Source organism: Diadema antillarum, unplaced genomic scaffold, assembly GCF_040938485.1.
Source record: "Diadema antillarum isolate AM-2024a unplaced genomic scaffold, OU_Dant_1.0 seq00000477_RagTag, whole genome shotgun sequence".
Classification (NCBI taxonomy): domain Eukaryota; kingdom Metazoa; phylum Echinodermata; class Echinoidea; order Diadematoida; family Diadematidae; genus Diadema; species Diadema antillarum.
The window spans coordinates 278,905-295,801 of record NW_027271444.1 but is presented as its reverse complement, the minus strand read 5'-3'; the positions used below and the strand labels follow the sequence as shown (position 1 = coordinate 295,801).

The 16,897-nt window shown below is 39.5% G+C and overlaps 1 protein-coding gene across 1 annotated transcript; it reads right to left on the bottom strand.

The window, feature by feature from the left end:
* Window positions 1–664: 664 nt before the first annotated feature.
* LOC139733462 (WW domain-binding protein 2-like) lies at window positions 665–15,379 on the bottom strand. Its single transcript, XM_071644278.1, has 8 exons — window positions 15,253–15,379; window positions 11,927–12,032; window positions 11,225–11,357; window positions 9,959–10,051; window positions 8,743–8,937; window positions 7,953–8,003; window positions 3,588–3,655; window positions 665–1,367 (listed from the first exon to the last, which is right to left on the bottom strand). Exons 1-8 carry the CDS (start codon window positions 15,306–15,308, stop codon window positions 1,323–1,325), a joined length of 747 nt encoding a protein of 248 aa, XP_071500379.1. The 5' UTR covers window positions 15,309–15,379; the 3' UTR covers window positions 665–1,322.
* Between the last annotated feature and the right edge of the window lie 1,518 nt (window positions 15,380–16,897).

Below are 16,897 nucleotides of genomic sequence, written 5' to 3'. Positions count from 1 at the left end.
GATTTTGAGTTCTAGTATGTCACAAAAGATGACCCAATCCTGAGGGCTTACCCAGTTACCGTTCAATGGTTAACATTGGTGTGTACGCTTTTCCATGACATGACACAGGAAATGATGGCAGGTGACAATTCAAATGATGCATTGAGGCATATCAAATCACTATGTGCCATAGTGTTTCTGGAACTACCATGCGTCTATAAAGGTCAAACCTGCCTCTAAACCTCACTCTCAGAGGAACAGAAAAAAGCAGTTGTTATGAACAGGTCACCCTTGAATTTTGGTACTGACTAAGTTCGTAAGCATCTTCGACAGGTGGGCCTTCTGTCAAAATGATCCAACAGTTGATGTCACCGTACTGCAATAAATATGTGATATTCTTTACAAAGTATCAATATATAGGACAAAAATGCTGACATTTCAACAGATTATGCTAATATGTACTTCTAAATCTGCTGAAATGTGTTTACTTTTTGGCACCAAAGATGACCTACAATTCAGAACAACTTTCATCCTGTTGATTTCTGGTAATAAACTGTGGGCCAAATTCTTTTTCTCATGACTTGTACCTGAGCTACAGAGCTCTGCCCTTTTTAGACAGTGGTCTAATTCAGACTTTTTCTCACTTTTATGGTAGTTGGTCATCTATCATTCAAAGTTGGAGTAACAGGTCGCTACTCCTACTACACATTTGTAATGTATCATCATTTTTTCTGTCGGTACATGTCATATTCCTTTGTTTAGCTTTATCAGAGAACATTAATTTCCATGTCAGAGCCACCCAGAGAACCAATTTTGGTAACTATGACTCAGGAAAAAATTGTACTTTCAATGTTCATAACAGCAACACAGCCATGCCTGCATGCTTAATGAGAGCTGAAAGTTTAATGATGCTTTCATTTTGATATCATCGATATGATTTTTGCCATAATGCCTTTTCCTGCACCAAAAACCATTGATAGTGTTTTTTTCTTTAATACATTGAGTTCATTATATCTTGTTATACGATAGGCTATCATAATATGACACAACTGCATACCCACAGTGCTAATATGTGGCTACCTTGACTACCCTTGAAATACATACGTGAATTTTTGATGAGATGCATATACAACTCAAGCATGGATGAATAATGAGCTGAACACACTGCAGCAGCTTTTCAAAGCCATTTCCCTCACTTCAGTGGCCCCAGTGACTCCGATCCCTAGGGTCCCGGCAAGTGATGACCGTTCCCAGGGTCCTTTGCTCCGATGCATCGTTTGCTGCTGGCCACTGTACACGCGTCTTCAGTATCGCTGGGTGATCAGGGAATGTCTCAACTGGATCTACTCCGTCTTCGGCTTCTCTGTGTATGGAGGAGGAGGGGCCGTCTGTGCAGAGAACAAAAATAACAAGATAAAATAATACACCATACATTACGTACAAGATGGACAAGGGATAAACTGCAGCTACACTGTAGGTTCACTGTGGACACCACTCTTATGTGTACAAGCTTGCTCACATTTATTACCATGTTAGCAAAACAATGTTAACTGGTTGAGTGACCATATAATTTGCCATCATAAGTTTCCAAACTCTCTTGCTCCGTTTTGTTCCCTTTTGTTTTCAAGTCCTTTAATTCTCTTTAAAACTGGTTATGACATCAGTCAGTCAGACAAACCTTAGGTACAGCTATTGTATACACCATAAATCTAACAAGTCTAATTTTCTCGTCTATCAGGACTTTGCAGCAATTTTACAAGTGGTTACATTTGTGATTGTGGAGTGCAGTTTTGAAGAGAGAAGTGTACACATGCATGATGTATTCATATTAGGATCAGAGTTGATAACTTTGTGTGTTAAACAGCACCCGACTAGTGAGATTCACAAAAATAAAAGCTTGCAAAATTTATGGTGTATACGGTATGTGACTATCATACACAATGGTCACAATTGTAAGATATAAATACTTGGATATAGAAATCACTATTCATGGTTAAAACATTGTTAAAAGATCTATGCTGATCCCTAGAGTCACAAGGAAAACACTTCAAGGGATGCACTCATCAGAAAGCAAAGCCTTGATTTCAATCTGTACACATTCTATGACGGTACACCCTTAAACCCAACCCAACTCAGCCCAACCCAACCAACAGCTATAGTGCATGAGCATGTATATAGGGCTGTAAAAGTTCCATTGTCAGCACATATTTTGATAAATTAATTTCAAAAGTGGCCTTGCCCCATATTTCACTTCGTAGTGTACAACAACTAGCACAGCAGTCTCAAATATGTATAAAGAACAAAAGCAAACAAAAGAAGTGAAATATAATCAATGTAAGCACACGTTGGATTTCTCAAAAAGTGCTGCAAAAACTCTAACGAACAGAGAGGTAGAGTTCAGGTATACACTGAAGTGCTGGTGAATGAAACCTGACAGCTGCAGGAATACTTAATACTAACAGGAGGCTTAGTCTCTAGTGGGGTTCATTCTTTTGAATATTCATGAGATCATAAAGGTCAAGGTACAGGGTGTTAGAAACTGCTGAAGGGATTGGCACATTAATGTCGCCATTTCCATGCACGTCAAGAGACCTTGGACACACACATTGAAACTCATGCTATTCCCATATGCTGTTCATAATGTAATGTTCTTCTATTTTCATTTTTCTCATCGGACTCGATTCATTTAAACATGTGCTGTTTGACATTGAAAATTAAAGTTTCTTTACGGATCCATACGAAATATTTGAGATTGTATTACAGGAAAAGAAATCACTAAATGAATTATAAATAGTGTTTTAACACCACCAGCTAAAGCATTTCCAAGATGGGTCCCTAATGACTTAACCCATTGAGGACGGACTGACTTTGCTACAACACACATTTCCGATAAATACCTGCCCAAGTATTCTCGGGACTAGTCTTCAATAGGTTAAAGAGCTGGCATTTGGTAAGTGAAGGGTAGGATTTTCTGGAAGACAGTTTGCTCATTATGGACCCTTATCATGTGAGTGTACACTCAGAGGTGTGAAAACAGGACAGCAATGGACTGGATAGCATCTGTCTTTTCCCCTTTCCAGTATGAACTTTGTTTTTCTTCACAATGAACTTATTTGAACATTCTCTGTCCTATCCCTTCAGCTGGATGAAGTTACTGTGGCCACATAACTAGTCACAATGAACAAGTTAGCACACAGGAAAACTCCACAGATATTCCATATGGGGAGAACAATATCATATTTGATACACAGTTAACCCACTAGTCATTTAACCGCCCAAAACCGCCCACCTTATTACTCCCTAAAATGCCCGAAACCGCTCGTCCTCTTTTTAATAGTTTTATGCTTTAGCATTTTTATTGTTTTCATATAGAATATATAATTACACAATTTGAAAGAGGTCAGGGTCAACAAAAGTATGTCAGAATTACTTCTGTGACACACAAGTCTCTTGGTAAAGTCTTTTTTTTTTTCACTGCGTGGGCACACCCAGATGATAGAGGAGTCCGGATAAGAGATGGAGAGATAACAGAGGTTGGACTGTGATATGAGATAAGGGAAACAAGATGTGACTAAAAGCATCTGCCAGTGACAGTGGAGAACATTTACCGGCTGACTCTGCTCAGGAATGTAGACATTCTGGTTGCTGGGATCCCAGTACGCAGTCTGTGGCGGAGCTGGAGGGGATCGAATATAGAGAAACAAGGAAAAGTAGAAATTACGCGGTGCGTAAAATATGTCCCCGCCGGAAGTAGCATTTAGTAGCAAAATGTACAATATAGGTCAAAAGATCAAGGTCAAAGGTCAAAGAAGTCGAAGGTCAACATTCTGTGTAGAAGTTTTGAAGCCCTCACCTAGTGCCATCACATAAAGCAAACGGAATCGAAATCCGGTTAGAAATGGCGAAGGAGTAGCATTTTGTAGCCAATGTACAATATAGGTAAAAAATCAAGGTCAAAGGTCGAAGAGGTCAAAGGTCAAAATTCTGTGTAGATGTTTTGAAGCCCTCACCTAGTGCCATCACATAAAGCAAACGGAATCGAAATCGGGTTAGAAATGGCGAAGGAGTAGCATTTGGTAGCAAAATGTACAATACAGGTCAAAAATCAAGGTCAGAGGTCAAAGAAGTCAAAGGTCAAAATTCTGTGTAGAAATTTTGAAGCCCTCACCTAGTGCCATCACTTAAAGCAAACGGAATTGAAATCGGGTTACAAATGGCGAAGGAGTAGCATTTTGTAGCAAAATGTACAATATAGGTCAAAAATCAAGGTCAAAGGTCAAAGAAGTCAAAGGTCAAAATTCTGTGTAGAAGTTTTGAAGCCCTCACCTAGTGCCATCACATAAAGCAAACGGAATCGAAATGGGGTTACAAATGGCGAAGGGGTAGCATTTTGTAGCCAATGTACAATATAGGTAAAAAATCAAGGTCAAAGGTCAAAGAAGTCAAAGGTCAAAATTCTGTGTAGAAGTTTTGAAGCCCTCACCTAGTGCCATCACATAAAGCAAACGGAATCAAAATCGGGTTAGAAATGGAGAAGGAGTAGCATTTTGAAGCAAAATGTACAATATAGGTCAAAGGTCAAGGTGAAAGGTCACAACTGAAATTCTGTGTGGAAGTTTCAAAGATCCCATGTAGTGCTATCATATAAAGCAAACAGAATCAAAATTGGCTCATAAATGACAGAGAAGTAGCAAATTGAACATTTTGATCACACACGGACGCACAGACGGACGGACAGACGGACACACAGACACACACACGTACGGAGCCCGTTTCATAGTCCCCTGCTCGAACTCGTTCGGCGGGGACAAAAACAGGAATGAGAACGGACAATCTTCAGCCAAATTCGTACATCGTAATGAAAGGACACATTTTGTAAAAGGACACACAAACCATTCTGACAGGAAACTACAATGTAGGCATACAGTACCATAGGACCTGTCCCTTTGCACAGAAAAAAGTTGGCTCCCTTACGCTACAAAACATCAAAAACAAGTCAGGCCTTCTACTTTCATTCAGGCTTTCCAGCGGGATAATGTAAAAAAGTAGGAATAAAGTAGGAACAAAATCTCTAAAAAAGTAGGAAAAAGTAGGGACATAAGAGGGAAAAAGTAGGGCATTAAAGAAAAAAAGTAGGAATAAGTCAGGACATGTGCAGGCTTTTTGGAGTAGTTTTCGTCGATACTCACCAGAACTCTTGATGTTACATGTACTTAATTTGTACTCACAACCCTGCTGCCTCAGCCTCACTTTTGCTCCTGGGAGAGCCTGGTAATTTTGAGCGATGATGAGAGCTCGTTGAGCACTGCTCCAAGTCATAGGCTGCAATATCAGTGGGATCAATCACATCTGCACAGGAGCAAAAGCTGAGGCTGGCAGCAGTCTTGTGGTTGATTGGTGTGTGTTATCCCTCTTTCATGCTGAAGAGGCTCTCCCCACCAGTAAGAATCTGCAACTAGAGTCTACTCGTCATTTCTGAATATGAATTATTCAAGTAGCCGTGCACACTTTTTTTTGCGGGGTTTTTCACCAAAAAAGTAGGAAAAAGTAGGAAAAAGTAGGATTTTGAGCAAAAAAGTAGGAAAAGTAGGGACAGCAGCAAAAAAAGTAGGAAAAAGTAGGAAAAGTAGGGCCACTTGAAAGCCTGTTCATTTGACGTATTAGGTGCAAGTAGGACTAAAATCTATCCATTGCTTGCGACATAGCTCATCGCTCACCTCTGCTTGGATTTAGTGTATTGCTTGGATCTGACGGCAAACTTTCAGCACACAGTTGGAGAAAAGATTAGGAATGACCTTGGCTCTTTATATGTGCCAAGCACTGTGCTTCAACTTTTTTATCAAAATTCTGTAATCAATACAATCTGGACCTAGTTGTAAAGTTAGCAAGCCCACTCAGGACCAACAGGAAGGCCATGGTGACACATGAGGGATTACGGGATTAGGTAATCTCTATTCATTGACAATTAGTGTCCAGACATCTGTGTCAATTGGCAAAGAAAGCACAGTAAGGCTTAATCACATGATATATGATCACATGATCTGTGACAAGTACATATCCAATATGCTTGGGTATGACTGTATCCAAACACACACATTGCAGGCTCGGCAATACAGTGCAATTAACTGGCCAAAAGCTTTCGCCCTTGCTGCCTAATTTGCATAAAGTAAACAACGCATTTACGCAAAATGGCTAGGGAAGTGTTGCAGGACAATCGCAATATCTCGCCTCAGAAGCCATCAAATGATAAAATCTTTACAGCAAATTAAAGAAGAAACTATTCTCTAACTCGCAATATAGTTAATTTGGGTATTATTGAAGGCAAACCTGTGAAAATAACATCAAAACTTCAGTCTGTAAACTATTTTCTCACATTTTTCTTTATTGCCCAAAAATGAAACTTCAGTATATGACTTGTGGTAGTATATTCATACTGCGTTCCAAATACCTTTTCTGTAATATTTGTCGCACCGTTATGTCGGGCAAAAGACGAGATCACTCAGATCAAGTGAACAATGATGAGGCATTAGACATGCAGGTATCAACAAGAGACCCGCAGGTCTAGCGCTCACCTGAGTATCGCAAGTTCACCTTTCACGCAGTCACTAATCTAAATTATTCACAGCTCTACCAAAATTTGACCAGGCACTCTCAAGTAGAAGATGAAAATGTACAATAAGGTCCCATTTTTTTTTAAGATTCCTTAATTTGGGGGGATTGGGGCCCCCTGGGGCCCTCTGGGTGGGGCATGGTGCTCATTTTGATAAATTGTGATCCTGATCCCCTAGGGATGCTACTTGCCAAGTTTGACGAAAATCCATCATGAGGTTTTCAGGAAGAAGATGAAAATGTACAATTTAGGCCCCCATTTGGACCTTCCCAACCACCCCTCCCCGAGGGGCACCCCTGGATCTCCTATGAACAAACTTGAAACTACAGTCATTAATGTACTCACTCATAGTATTATCTTAGCTCTATAACTTCTGATACTAGAGAAGATTTTTAAAGATTCCTTCATTTTGGGGGTGTGGGCCCCCCGGGGGCCCCCTGGGTGGGGCATGGTGCCCATTTTAACAAATTGAGATCCTAACCCCTTAGGGATGCTACCTGCCAAGTTTGGTGAAAATGGGTCATGGGGTTCTCAAGAAGATAAAAATGTACAATTTAGGCCCCATTAGGATCCCTCCTCACCCCCCTCCCCTGGGTCCCAAGGGGGGCACCCCTGATTCTGCCATGAACAAACTTGAAACTACAGTCATTAATGTACAAACTCCTAGTATTAACTTAGCTCTATCACTTATGGTTCTAGAGAAGAAGATTTTTACAGATTCCTTAATTTTGGGGGGTTTGGGCCCCCTGGGGCCCCCTGGGTGGGGCATGGTGCCCATTTTAACAAATTGGGTTCCTAACCCCCTAGGGATGCTAGCTGCCAAGTTTGGTGAAAATGGGTAATGGGATTCTTAAGAAGAAGATGAAAATGTACAATTTAGGCCCCATTAGAACCCCTCCCCACCCCCCTCCCCTGGGTCCCAAGGGGGGCACCCCTGATTCTGCCATGAACAAACTTGAAACTACAGTCATCAATGTACTACCTCATAGTATTAACTTAGCTCTATCACTTCTGGTTCTAGAGAAGAAGATTTTTACAGATTCCTTAATTTTGGGGGGTTTGGGCCCCCCTGGGGGCCCCCTGGGTGGGGCATGGTGCCCATTTTAACAAATTGAGTTCCTAACCCCCTAGGGATGCTACCTGCCAAGTTTGATGAAAATCGGTCTTGGGGTTTTCAAGAAGAAGATGAAAATGTAAAAAGTTTACGCACGACGCACGACGCACGACGCACGACGCACGACGGACGACGGACGACGGACGACGGACGACGCACGACGGACGCCGGACGAAGGGCGATCGCAATAGCTCACTTGAGCCTTTGGCTCAGGTGAGCTAATAAGTGTAGCACCGGAGAGATACTCACCAGTAGGGGGCGCTGCTCCTACATAGGGTGGTGGGGGCTGCATGGGCTGGGCTGAGAGGGAGAAAAGTAGCAAAAAACAAACAAGAAAAAAAAACACGAAGAAAGAAATCTTAAACAATCATCTCTAAACACTGCCACTGCAAATGGTTGTTAAGAGCTATATGGGTCGAATGAACTTTGCATTCACTACAAATAAATATTGGCAAAAGGTATCCAATCAACACGTATAGGTTTTTTTTGTTGCTGGTTTTTTTTTTTCGTCAGGCAAAATAGTTACCAGCTGGTAGCATAAAATCCACATGAATGTACTTGCTTAAAAAGTATATCAATTCTCTACTCACATATTTTTGTGACATGAAATACAAACATTTGATTCAGTAAGACTAGAGATCAAAAACATCCTTATTTTATACAGAATACTGTGAATATCAAGAATGTAGCTTAATTTATGCATATCTGCATTTCATTCTGTTAAATACAATCAGAGCTTCGTATCTCACATGCAAATGAAACTCTATCGGAAACACCTGTTTGTCAAAACATTGTGAAAGAAAGTTATAAGAAAGTACACAACGAAGCTATGAGAACACAATAAATGTGATTTACATGTTACAGTTATGTTTTTATGGGGCAAATTATTTGATGCATAGGGCCCCATTTTTTCTCTCTTTCTCTTCTTTCTTTAAAACAACAACAAACATGTTACAGGGCAATTACACAGTATATGAGGGATCAAATATTTTCTGACTACAATCTGTACTTGAAGTCAGCGACACACAGATGGTATTACCTGGTGGATAAGCAGTTGGTGGTTGGTACAGTCCCGGCTGAGGGGGATAGCAGGCACCATTCTGGTACCCAGGCTGTGGTGGCGCCGCAGCAGGGTAGGCAGCAGGGTAGGCCCCTGGGTAGGCCCCTGGATATGGGGCAGGGTATGCGCCGGGCATGGGGTTCACTGCTGGTGCAGGTTGAGGAGCATGATGGGCTGGAACAATGAATAGCACAAATAGTTTTCATTTGATGAGCAAGCATCCTTCTATTGGTACACAGCTGATGAGGAACCAGCCTAGTGCTGAAGGAAGTGCCATGCTAACTTGCTAGAATAAAACTCAAGTATTAAATCAACAAAATTATCAGCTTCAGTGTGATGCCATGATTTCCAGTAGTACATCACACACAGTCTTACTATTCATTTTGATGCAGATCACTTATATGATCTGTGTAGATTGGAAGTGATCCTCACAGGCTCACACACCTCATCCTCTACAGGGAGTAGTGCTGCATCCATGCTGTGTTTTATGACAATGCTTGAGATGTGCTCACCGAGTTTATTTTTCTCACAAGAAAATGCTCAGAATCAGTAAGGCAACTGTATGAAATACATGCATTATTCTTATCGTCATTATCATAATTACCATCATCACATCTAATTGCCATCATCGTTACTGTATTCATCAACATACTGTATAAGCTGTTATTTTTGCGAATTTCGCGAATCACAGTTGGATCACGAATTTAACAACACACGAAATTGTCTCCATGCGTTTTGTTAATAGAGCATTAATGTGAGCATCGGCATCGATTTGCGAAAACAACATCTCGCGAAAATGTCTGCCACCTCATCAATTGCGAAAATATCTGTACGCGAAAATAACAGCGTATACAGTAATCATCACAATTAAGCAGGAATAATGCCTTCCTTTACCTGAGGCTAGAAACACCACAATATCAATCTCTGTGACCAGGGTGCCGCTGTGTTCATAGTGGATCACTTCTCCTTTGTATCACTGATCCTTTGGTCATTCAGACTATGCATCACAACACCCTGATATTCTAAGTGGCTTTCATCTCCTCAAGCCAGGGAAAAGGTACAATGTAACATTCTTTTGACTTGGGATTCCATATTTATCATCACAGTGAATGTTCAAATATATTGTTATGGTTACACGTTTGTAAAAAAAGATGAAAATAAAACCTGGTTCAAATTGACACATTATGACACTAACCTCGTTTGACTGCTTTCATAAGACCCTGAGCCATGTCGATAGCACCACCGTTATTGAAAACCATCTTGAACTTCACCTTGCCTTCAAAGCCACCTGTTTTAAAAAAGTAATACATCCAATTTCAAATTTCAAAACATCCTTAAACTTTGAAATTCAAACAATTAGTAAGATATTAGACACAAAACCTTCAAACTGTGTATTGCTTTTTTCAGCTGTGAAAAATCTTATTTGCAGTTCTCTGTACAATATTAGCAGATTTATATCAAGGAATCTCGGTCACATGTTACACATACTGATCAAGTCATAGGTCAGCATGCAAACTAATCTAAATATTCCAAGTAACATACAGCAATTATATTATTCATTCATAGATCTTCTTATCAAGATGTAATGTCATCGAGAGTGCATGCACTCCATTCACTCTTAATTTTGGCAATGGATTGTGGAATGTCTAAAACATCCATCCATGGAGGTACATCTACATGCATTACCAATGCATGCTTCAATTATATATACAGTGTCATTTGATAAAATCATTTTGATTTGTGTTCCAATTTCGCCAGTCCACATGATCTAACATTACAAGATCAACTTTATGAAGAATTACTGTAAAACCAGCAATGTTTATGTGCATTTTCATTTCGCTAATTTCATGAGCTAAGATTCGTGAAATCAAAATGCATGCAAAAGTTTTTGTCTACACTATATGATTTGAATGCCAGTGGCAATTTGTAAAAACTTCATGCCACAAAAAAGGCTGTCAGCTCCAATTTGCGAAAAATTTCATGCTGCAATTTACAGGGATCATTTTATAGTTTTGGTTGAGACGTTATTTCAGATTTCTAACATTTTTTTGTGACATAATGAGAAATCTCTTATGATATGTGAAAGGGCATGTAATTCCAAGAGGAATTCAACATTTATTTGATGAAAATTGGTTTTGAAATGGCTGAGATAGCCAAAACGGTGCGATCCCAATAAAAGGTGGGACCCACCTTTTCTTACGATCGCTTTGTTTTCCTTTGTTTTTTTATTTCTCAACCATTCTAAAACCGATTTTCATCAAATAAACTTTGAATTCCTCTTAGTATGGTATGCTCTGTACTATTTCATAGATGGTTTTTTAGTATCTCGCAAAAAGTTAAAAGCCCAATCCTCATTTCCACCAATACTATACCATCCCTTTAAATATCTTACTTTACAGTGCTCTGCAAGTGTGCTTGAAACATAATCTCCTTACTATAAAAGCTGAACCTAAATACCTACCATTTGGCTGTGCAAGAATGTTCCCAGTCAAGTAGTTGGCTCCAAACATTGGCTGTTTGACCTCCAGATTCTTTAGATTGGCAAATGGGACGGTCAGTGACTTCATCAACCCTGACTTGGGCACAAATGCCATCTAGAAAAAAAAGAAAACACAAATATTTAAAAAACTGTCAGAGTGGACACAGAATTGCATGATTTACACTTGCAGCACTTCTACACATTGCAAAAGAGCATAGTTACAAGTAATTGTAATATTTCACGATTCAATTCCAAAGAATCGATATTACATTTCTCACATTTCAAGCACATTGTCTATGATTTCCTCAGAGTGAAAGTTTCACTTTTTCCCAGTGACTACAGAGCAAGTAAACTGATACACATTATGAAAACAAAACATTACTTCAATCAGACTTGTTCAGTTGTTTCAGTTTTCCCAGAAATTATACAATGTACACTTACATTTTGTAATGTACATTTTATGTAAAAACCTAATATTACCAAGCAGCAGACACACTTACAAAATGCAGATTGTAATTCACATCAGTGTTTCTGACCATAAACGGCTGTTGGCATAACAATCATCATACAATGCAACAATAGCAAAAACCAAAGGGATCTCCAAATTGTAGAATTTACATTGTGGCTTCTAGCTACAAAAAGGTTGTCAGCAAAACATCCAAGACTGACTCTGCTAAGACTCACCACCAGTGATGTCAGGTAAACAGTGCCTTTCTTGGTTCCCTTGAAGTGATCAACCATGGGGGTCATTTCAAATGTGGCTTCAACACCATCCTGCATCAGTATCACCCTGAAGGAGAATTATCACGAGAGATTGTTCAAAGTCTCATCAACAGAATATTGTATTATTTTGTATACAGAGCATGTACATAAGCATATCGCTGGGTCTGTTCTTTAACTGAACAACTTCATGTTTTTCAAATTCATGAAATTTATCAATGGCGATGGAGGGCAATTTGTCAATCAGTTGCAACTTCATGTTTATGCCCTACATTCATCTATAATGAAAAGCCCCATTGGCTTGAAAATAGTATACTAGCATTGCAATGTACAGTAATACGCACATATGGCTTAATCGCAATGCTGTACATTTTTGCAAAATGAAAAATGATCTTGTTCAAAGCCTTCCCACTTTGTTTTACCCTTCATTACTCTTGGACACTTCATTTTTCATCCATTTTCTGGAATTGTCTTTTTTTTCCCTCTCTTGTTTTCACTAGTTGAACACATCAACAAAATGGGAGTAACATAAACAGAAATGGAAATTATGAAGATTACTGTGACCAGAATGATTTCAGTGCTGTACACATATTAAAAGTGCTATTTAAAAAAAAGAAGAACAAAAAATACAAATTTTAGTGATAGTTTAATATGTCATTTGATCATCTAAAGGCATTTAAAGATCACTTACAGTGTATTTGTCTGTTGTTGGACACTGTTGTAACAAGTTTGTAACAATAGCAATGGGCAATAATTGCAACCACCATGGTGACACTAACTGTTTGACTGTGAAAACTTGGGTAATACCCAGGTTAAGTCCTTACATACATTCAATCATCGATCTATAGACTCCAAAGTACAATAGTACATAATGCAACTTACAAGCGATCCACGCATGATATCCGTCTTCTTTTTATTTTCTACTTCACAGTGTAACTTCCCGCTTTTATTATTGGATAAACATCTTCAGTTTACATACTATGAATATAGTTCTAGTACTATTAACACTAACAGAGGTGTATTTGGCTGTCAAAATCAATGTGATGGAGCATGGCTCTACTCTAGCCCCGGAGACCGCGTCGCCAGGCGCGGTCCTGGCGGCTTCCCCGCAGTTTCGCTTATGTGAGAATAACGAATAGCTCCCCTATTGCCACATGCGGCGACTTCACAAATAAACAATAACTAAATTTCGATAATGAACACAGTAACAATCAAAACTGAAGTATAGATTACTTCATTGGCTTGGTTCTTCTCACCAATTCATCTGGAAACTGCAAAATTTTCCACATTTTTTAGGAGTAAGCGACCTGCCCCAGTTAGGAGAGCCTTGCTGCCATTTTGAACGTGTATCCATTTGCACGCATCTACGCATGCGTAAATTATGACGTCATCGGTAGGGAAGCTCAAGGATATGAATAATGCATAATTACTCAGTGCATAATTACAAGGTGAAATGAATATGCATCAAACAGTTCATTTTCAATGTTTGCAATACTGTAGTACAGTACTGTATCATTTTGTATACAATTACACGGCTGGCTTAGTTAAAAACGGGAGAAAAATTCCGAAAAAACTGTCAGAGTCCCCCCCCCCTCCCCCCCCCCCCCCCCCCCTAGTCACACCAAACTGAGGCCAAAAGTCTTGAACCGCGTCTGAGTAATTTCCCTCTCATTCCATTAGTAATTTCCTAATTCAATAACTATCACTAAGTTTTGACTTTTTTGCATTTTTTCTATAAAATTTTATGTATCATAATTCATTTTTTATAGTTGTCTCGATTATATAATCGTATTAAAAGGACAAGTTAATGTTGATGCTTTTATTGCTAGTATTTTCGCCTGTTTTTCTTTTTTCCTTGTTTTTTTTCCCCCATCGGCCGCATCATCGATGTACATAATACTAGTAACATTGTAAATGAATATTCATGACCTCAGTGTGAAGACCTAATTGATGTGCATGATCAAGACATTATTATTATTATTATTATTATTATTTTGTAAGCGATTCAAGCAGCATTACTGGAACACATTTCTTCGGCGTATCAAGGGTACGGAAAAAAAAATTGCAGCAGCATGTTGTTGTTGTTGTTATTTTATTTTTTTTGGCGTGTATCATTCATTTATGAATATTTACGTCTGTAGCAAGTAATACGTAGCCTTTTGTCAAGGCCCTCTCGCTGTATGGTGTGGAGAGCCCAGCCGAGTGGGGTAGCGCTGTGCGCTCGGATGGACTAGCTTCGCTCATCCGTTCGCTCTTCCGTTACAGCGAGAGGGCCTTGAGAAAAGGCTAGCAATACAGTTCAAGTATTCTGTGCGCTTGTGCAAGTGATTGTGAATTCTGTGAACATCGGTGAGCTGCTTATAAGACATCATTTTGTGCATCACAAGCAATGAAATGCATCAAACAGTCACCGATGATAGTCATTTAGGTTTCATCGACCCATGTAAGTATTCCTAGTAGTTTCTGTTGAAAAATTAAGGAAATATAGCGCCGCAAAGGCACCCGTTTGTTCAACATGAAGATCTGAATGGGAGCACGGTGCAGCCGCCACACTGCGTGTGGCGGCTGTCGCAGTTAGGCTCTACTCATGCTCTGTCAAACTGATGTTTTCACATATCAAGAAGTGTTTTTATACTCTAGGTTCTCACGACAAGTGTTCTGGGTTATGACTGAATTATGTTTGGTAGAACTAACATTATTGTAACAACAAATTAGAAGTTTGACCCACCTAAAAAAAAAAAGAGAGAGAAAAAAAAAAGACTGAAATTTATGTGATTGTGAGTTGCATTAGCACAGTGGTAGTGAATTGGTGCTCTGCCTCTGCTCTGGCACGTGGCGGACTACACTCAATGACACTGCACTTACTCTGTAACCGCACCAGCATCCCCAACCTGTACTGGTTTGATATACAGCACCCCGCGCAGGCCAGGGGTTATGCACTCTGCAGTATTGGTGGTGATGCTTTACTGTAGCTTACCTTGTTTAGAAGATACTAATTTTCATATTCACACATGTACTAGTAGCTCATGTGTCCTATACCAATAGCATGACTCTGACTAATTTCTTTGCTGTGGTCAGTGTATGAGTAAGGTCCGTTTAATTTACAGCTGTTGTGATGTAGCGCAGTAAACAGGGGTGGGTCTGAATGAGAGATTATTTCACAATACGCAAATATCAACGTGTGGGACTGTACCATATCACGTATGTGTTTCACAAACACAACGGATGGCGATCGGACCCGGCTTTAAAAGGGGTATTTTTGATAGTCAGAACATTAAGGGTAAACTCACCTGTCTCCTTGCAATACTAAGGAGCCATCTTTAGTATTGGCTTGATTCAGCGCCATGTTGGTGGGGTACCGTTACGAAAATACAGAATAGGAATCCGTTTCTCTGTAACCCTGCTATAAAAAGAGTGCAATACGTAACTTATTAACGTTGTTTTTATGACGTCATCCACATCGCAAAGTGCAGGATCGACAGACGTAGTCAGCTGTGCAAAGTACTAGAAAGTACCACCTCGCATGGTTCACAACACTAATCTCTACGTTTCTTTGGTTAAGTCTGCCTCCTTCAATAGGCTGAAGATTCTGGGGTTCACACACACACAACGTTTCGTTTTACGTAACAAGTACTAGTATTTTGTGACAAGATTGCGCAATGGTGTACTTTGTATTTTTTGTTTCCCACCTCAGCCCTTCATTCATTTTGCAATACACTGTGTATCACTTCCACTCATCTGTATGTAATATTTCTTTTTTGAGGGGACCTTGTTTAACAAGCTGTGCTTAATTCTCAAGGTCCCCACGTAACATTCCATGTAACCATCAACCTTGTTTAATTTGATGTAATTACTAGTATACAAAACAGTGTACTTGTTCCCACAAGAGGTTTGTGACACATGTATACGGTGTGAAAATAGACTGAATTGAATTGAATTGAATTTACTAAAGTGTGTGTTATGTGCCGTGGAAGACATCAGCTTACATTGTGCTTTGAATGAGTGCCTGCTCTGAATAATTATACAATACTGTTCAGGATATTCATGGCGGCATTTTCAATTTTATGCCTTTCCCTGGGCCTAACTAATGACACCAGGGTTCACAGATTAGTTCGAGTGTAGAGTTCTCTTCCGACAATCGCTACCGGTCTATAACCTGCATGCACCGTTTTAGTAAAAACACGTACATTAGCTCATTAGAAACATAATGTGTTAAGTGTGTTAACCTGATACAGACGGGGGTACATACCTTTTCCCCCTCAATTTTATCTTTTACAAAATCATTCGAATTCTTAATTGAACAAGTATCAATGTACGTTCGATGTATTCTCCTCATTCACCTTTTCCTTGTCCAAATTCGTTTCTTTTTTATCATGATATTTAAGTTGGGCATCATGCTTAAATATTGATATGAGATTTCGGAAGAGAGAAGAAATTAGTTGCAAGAAACCCGTTAAAATGTTATCCCTCCCATCCCGACTGCCAATGTTTCCTCCCCACCCACGCCCCCTCCCAATATATGCATGATCATTAACATACATGTAGGGACATCACGTCATGTCAGGTATCATAACATCCGACGCAAAACATGATCATTTATAGCTTTCTTAAATGAGTTGCATGATGGTGAGGATATTATATTTCAGGGAATAAGAGTATAGAACATGGATGTCCCACGACAGGGGAACCTCATGCGTTTGCAATTTTGTTCTTGGCTTTGACAGCGATAACTTTCATAGGAGAGTAAATGTGACCGTGCACCTCAAAACGAACATAAAGTCGCACACACTGATTTTGCGTGAGGACTGAAAAGAAGTGAAATGGGTCAACCTAGCCGAACTTAACTTTTTCATATTTTCTGAAAGAGCGGGGCTTCTTTTACATTATGCTAAAATTTGGTATCATAAAACGGGCAAGAAAGTGTGTTTTTTAGCA

Excerpts from the sequence above, each read along its gene's own strand:
- LOC139733462 (XM_071644278.1), bottom strand. The coding sequence starts at position 15,308 with ATGGCGCTGAATCAAGCCAATACTAAAGATGGCTCCTTAGTATTGCAA. Across the intron at positions 11,358-11,926 it reads TTTACCTGACATCACTGGTG|ATGGCATTTGTGCCCAAGTC; the intron begins GTGAGTCTTAGC and ends TTTTTTTTCTAG. Across the intron at positions 8,938-9,958 it reads TATGAAAGCAGTCAAACGAG|CCCATCATGCTCCTCAACCT; the intron begins GTTAGTGTCATA and ends TCATTGTTCCAG.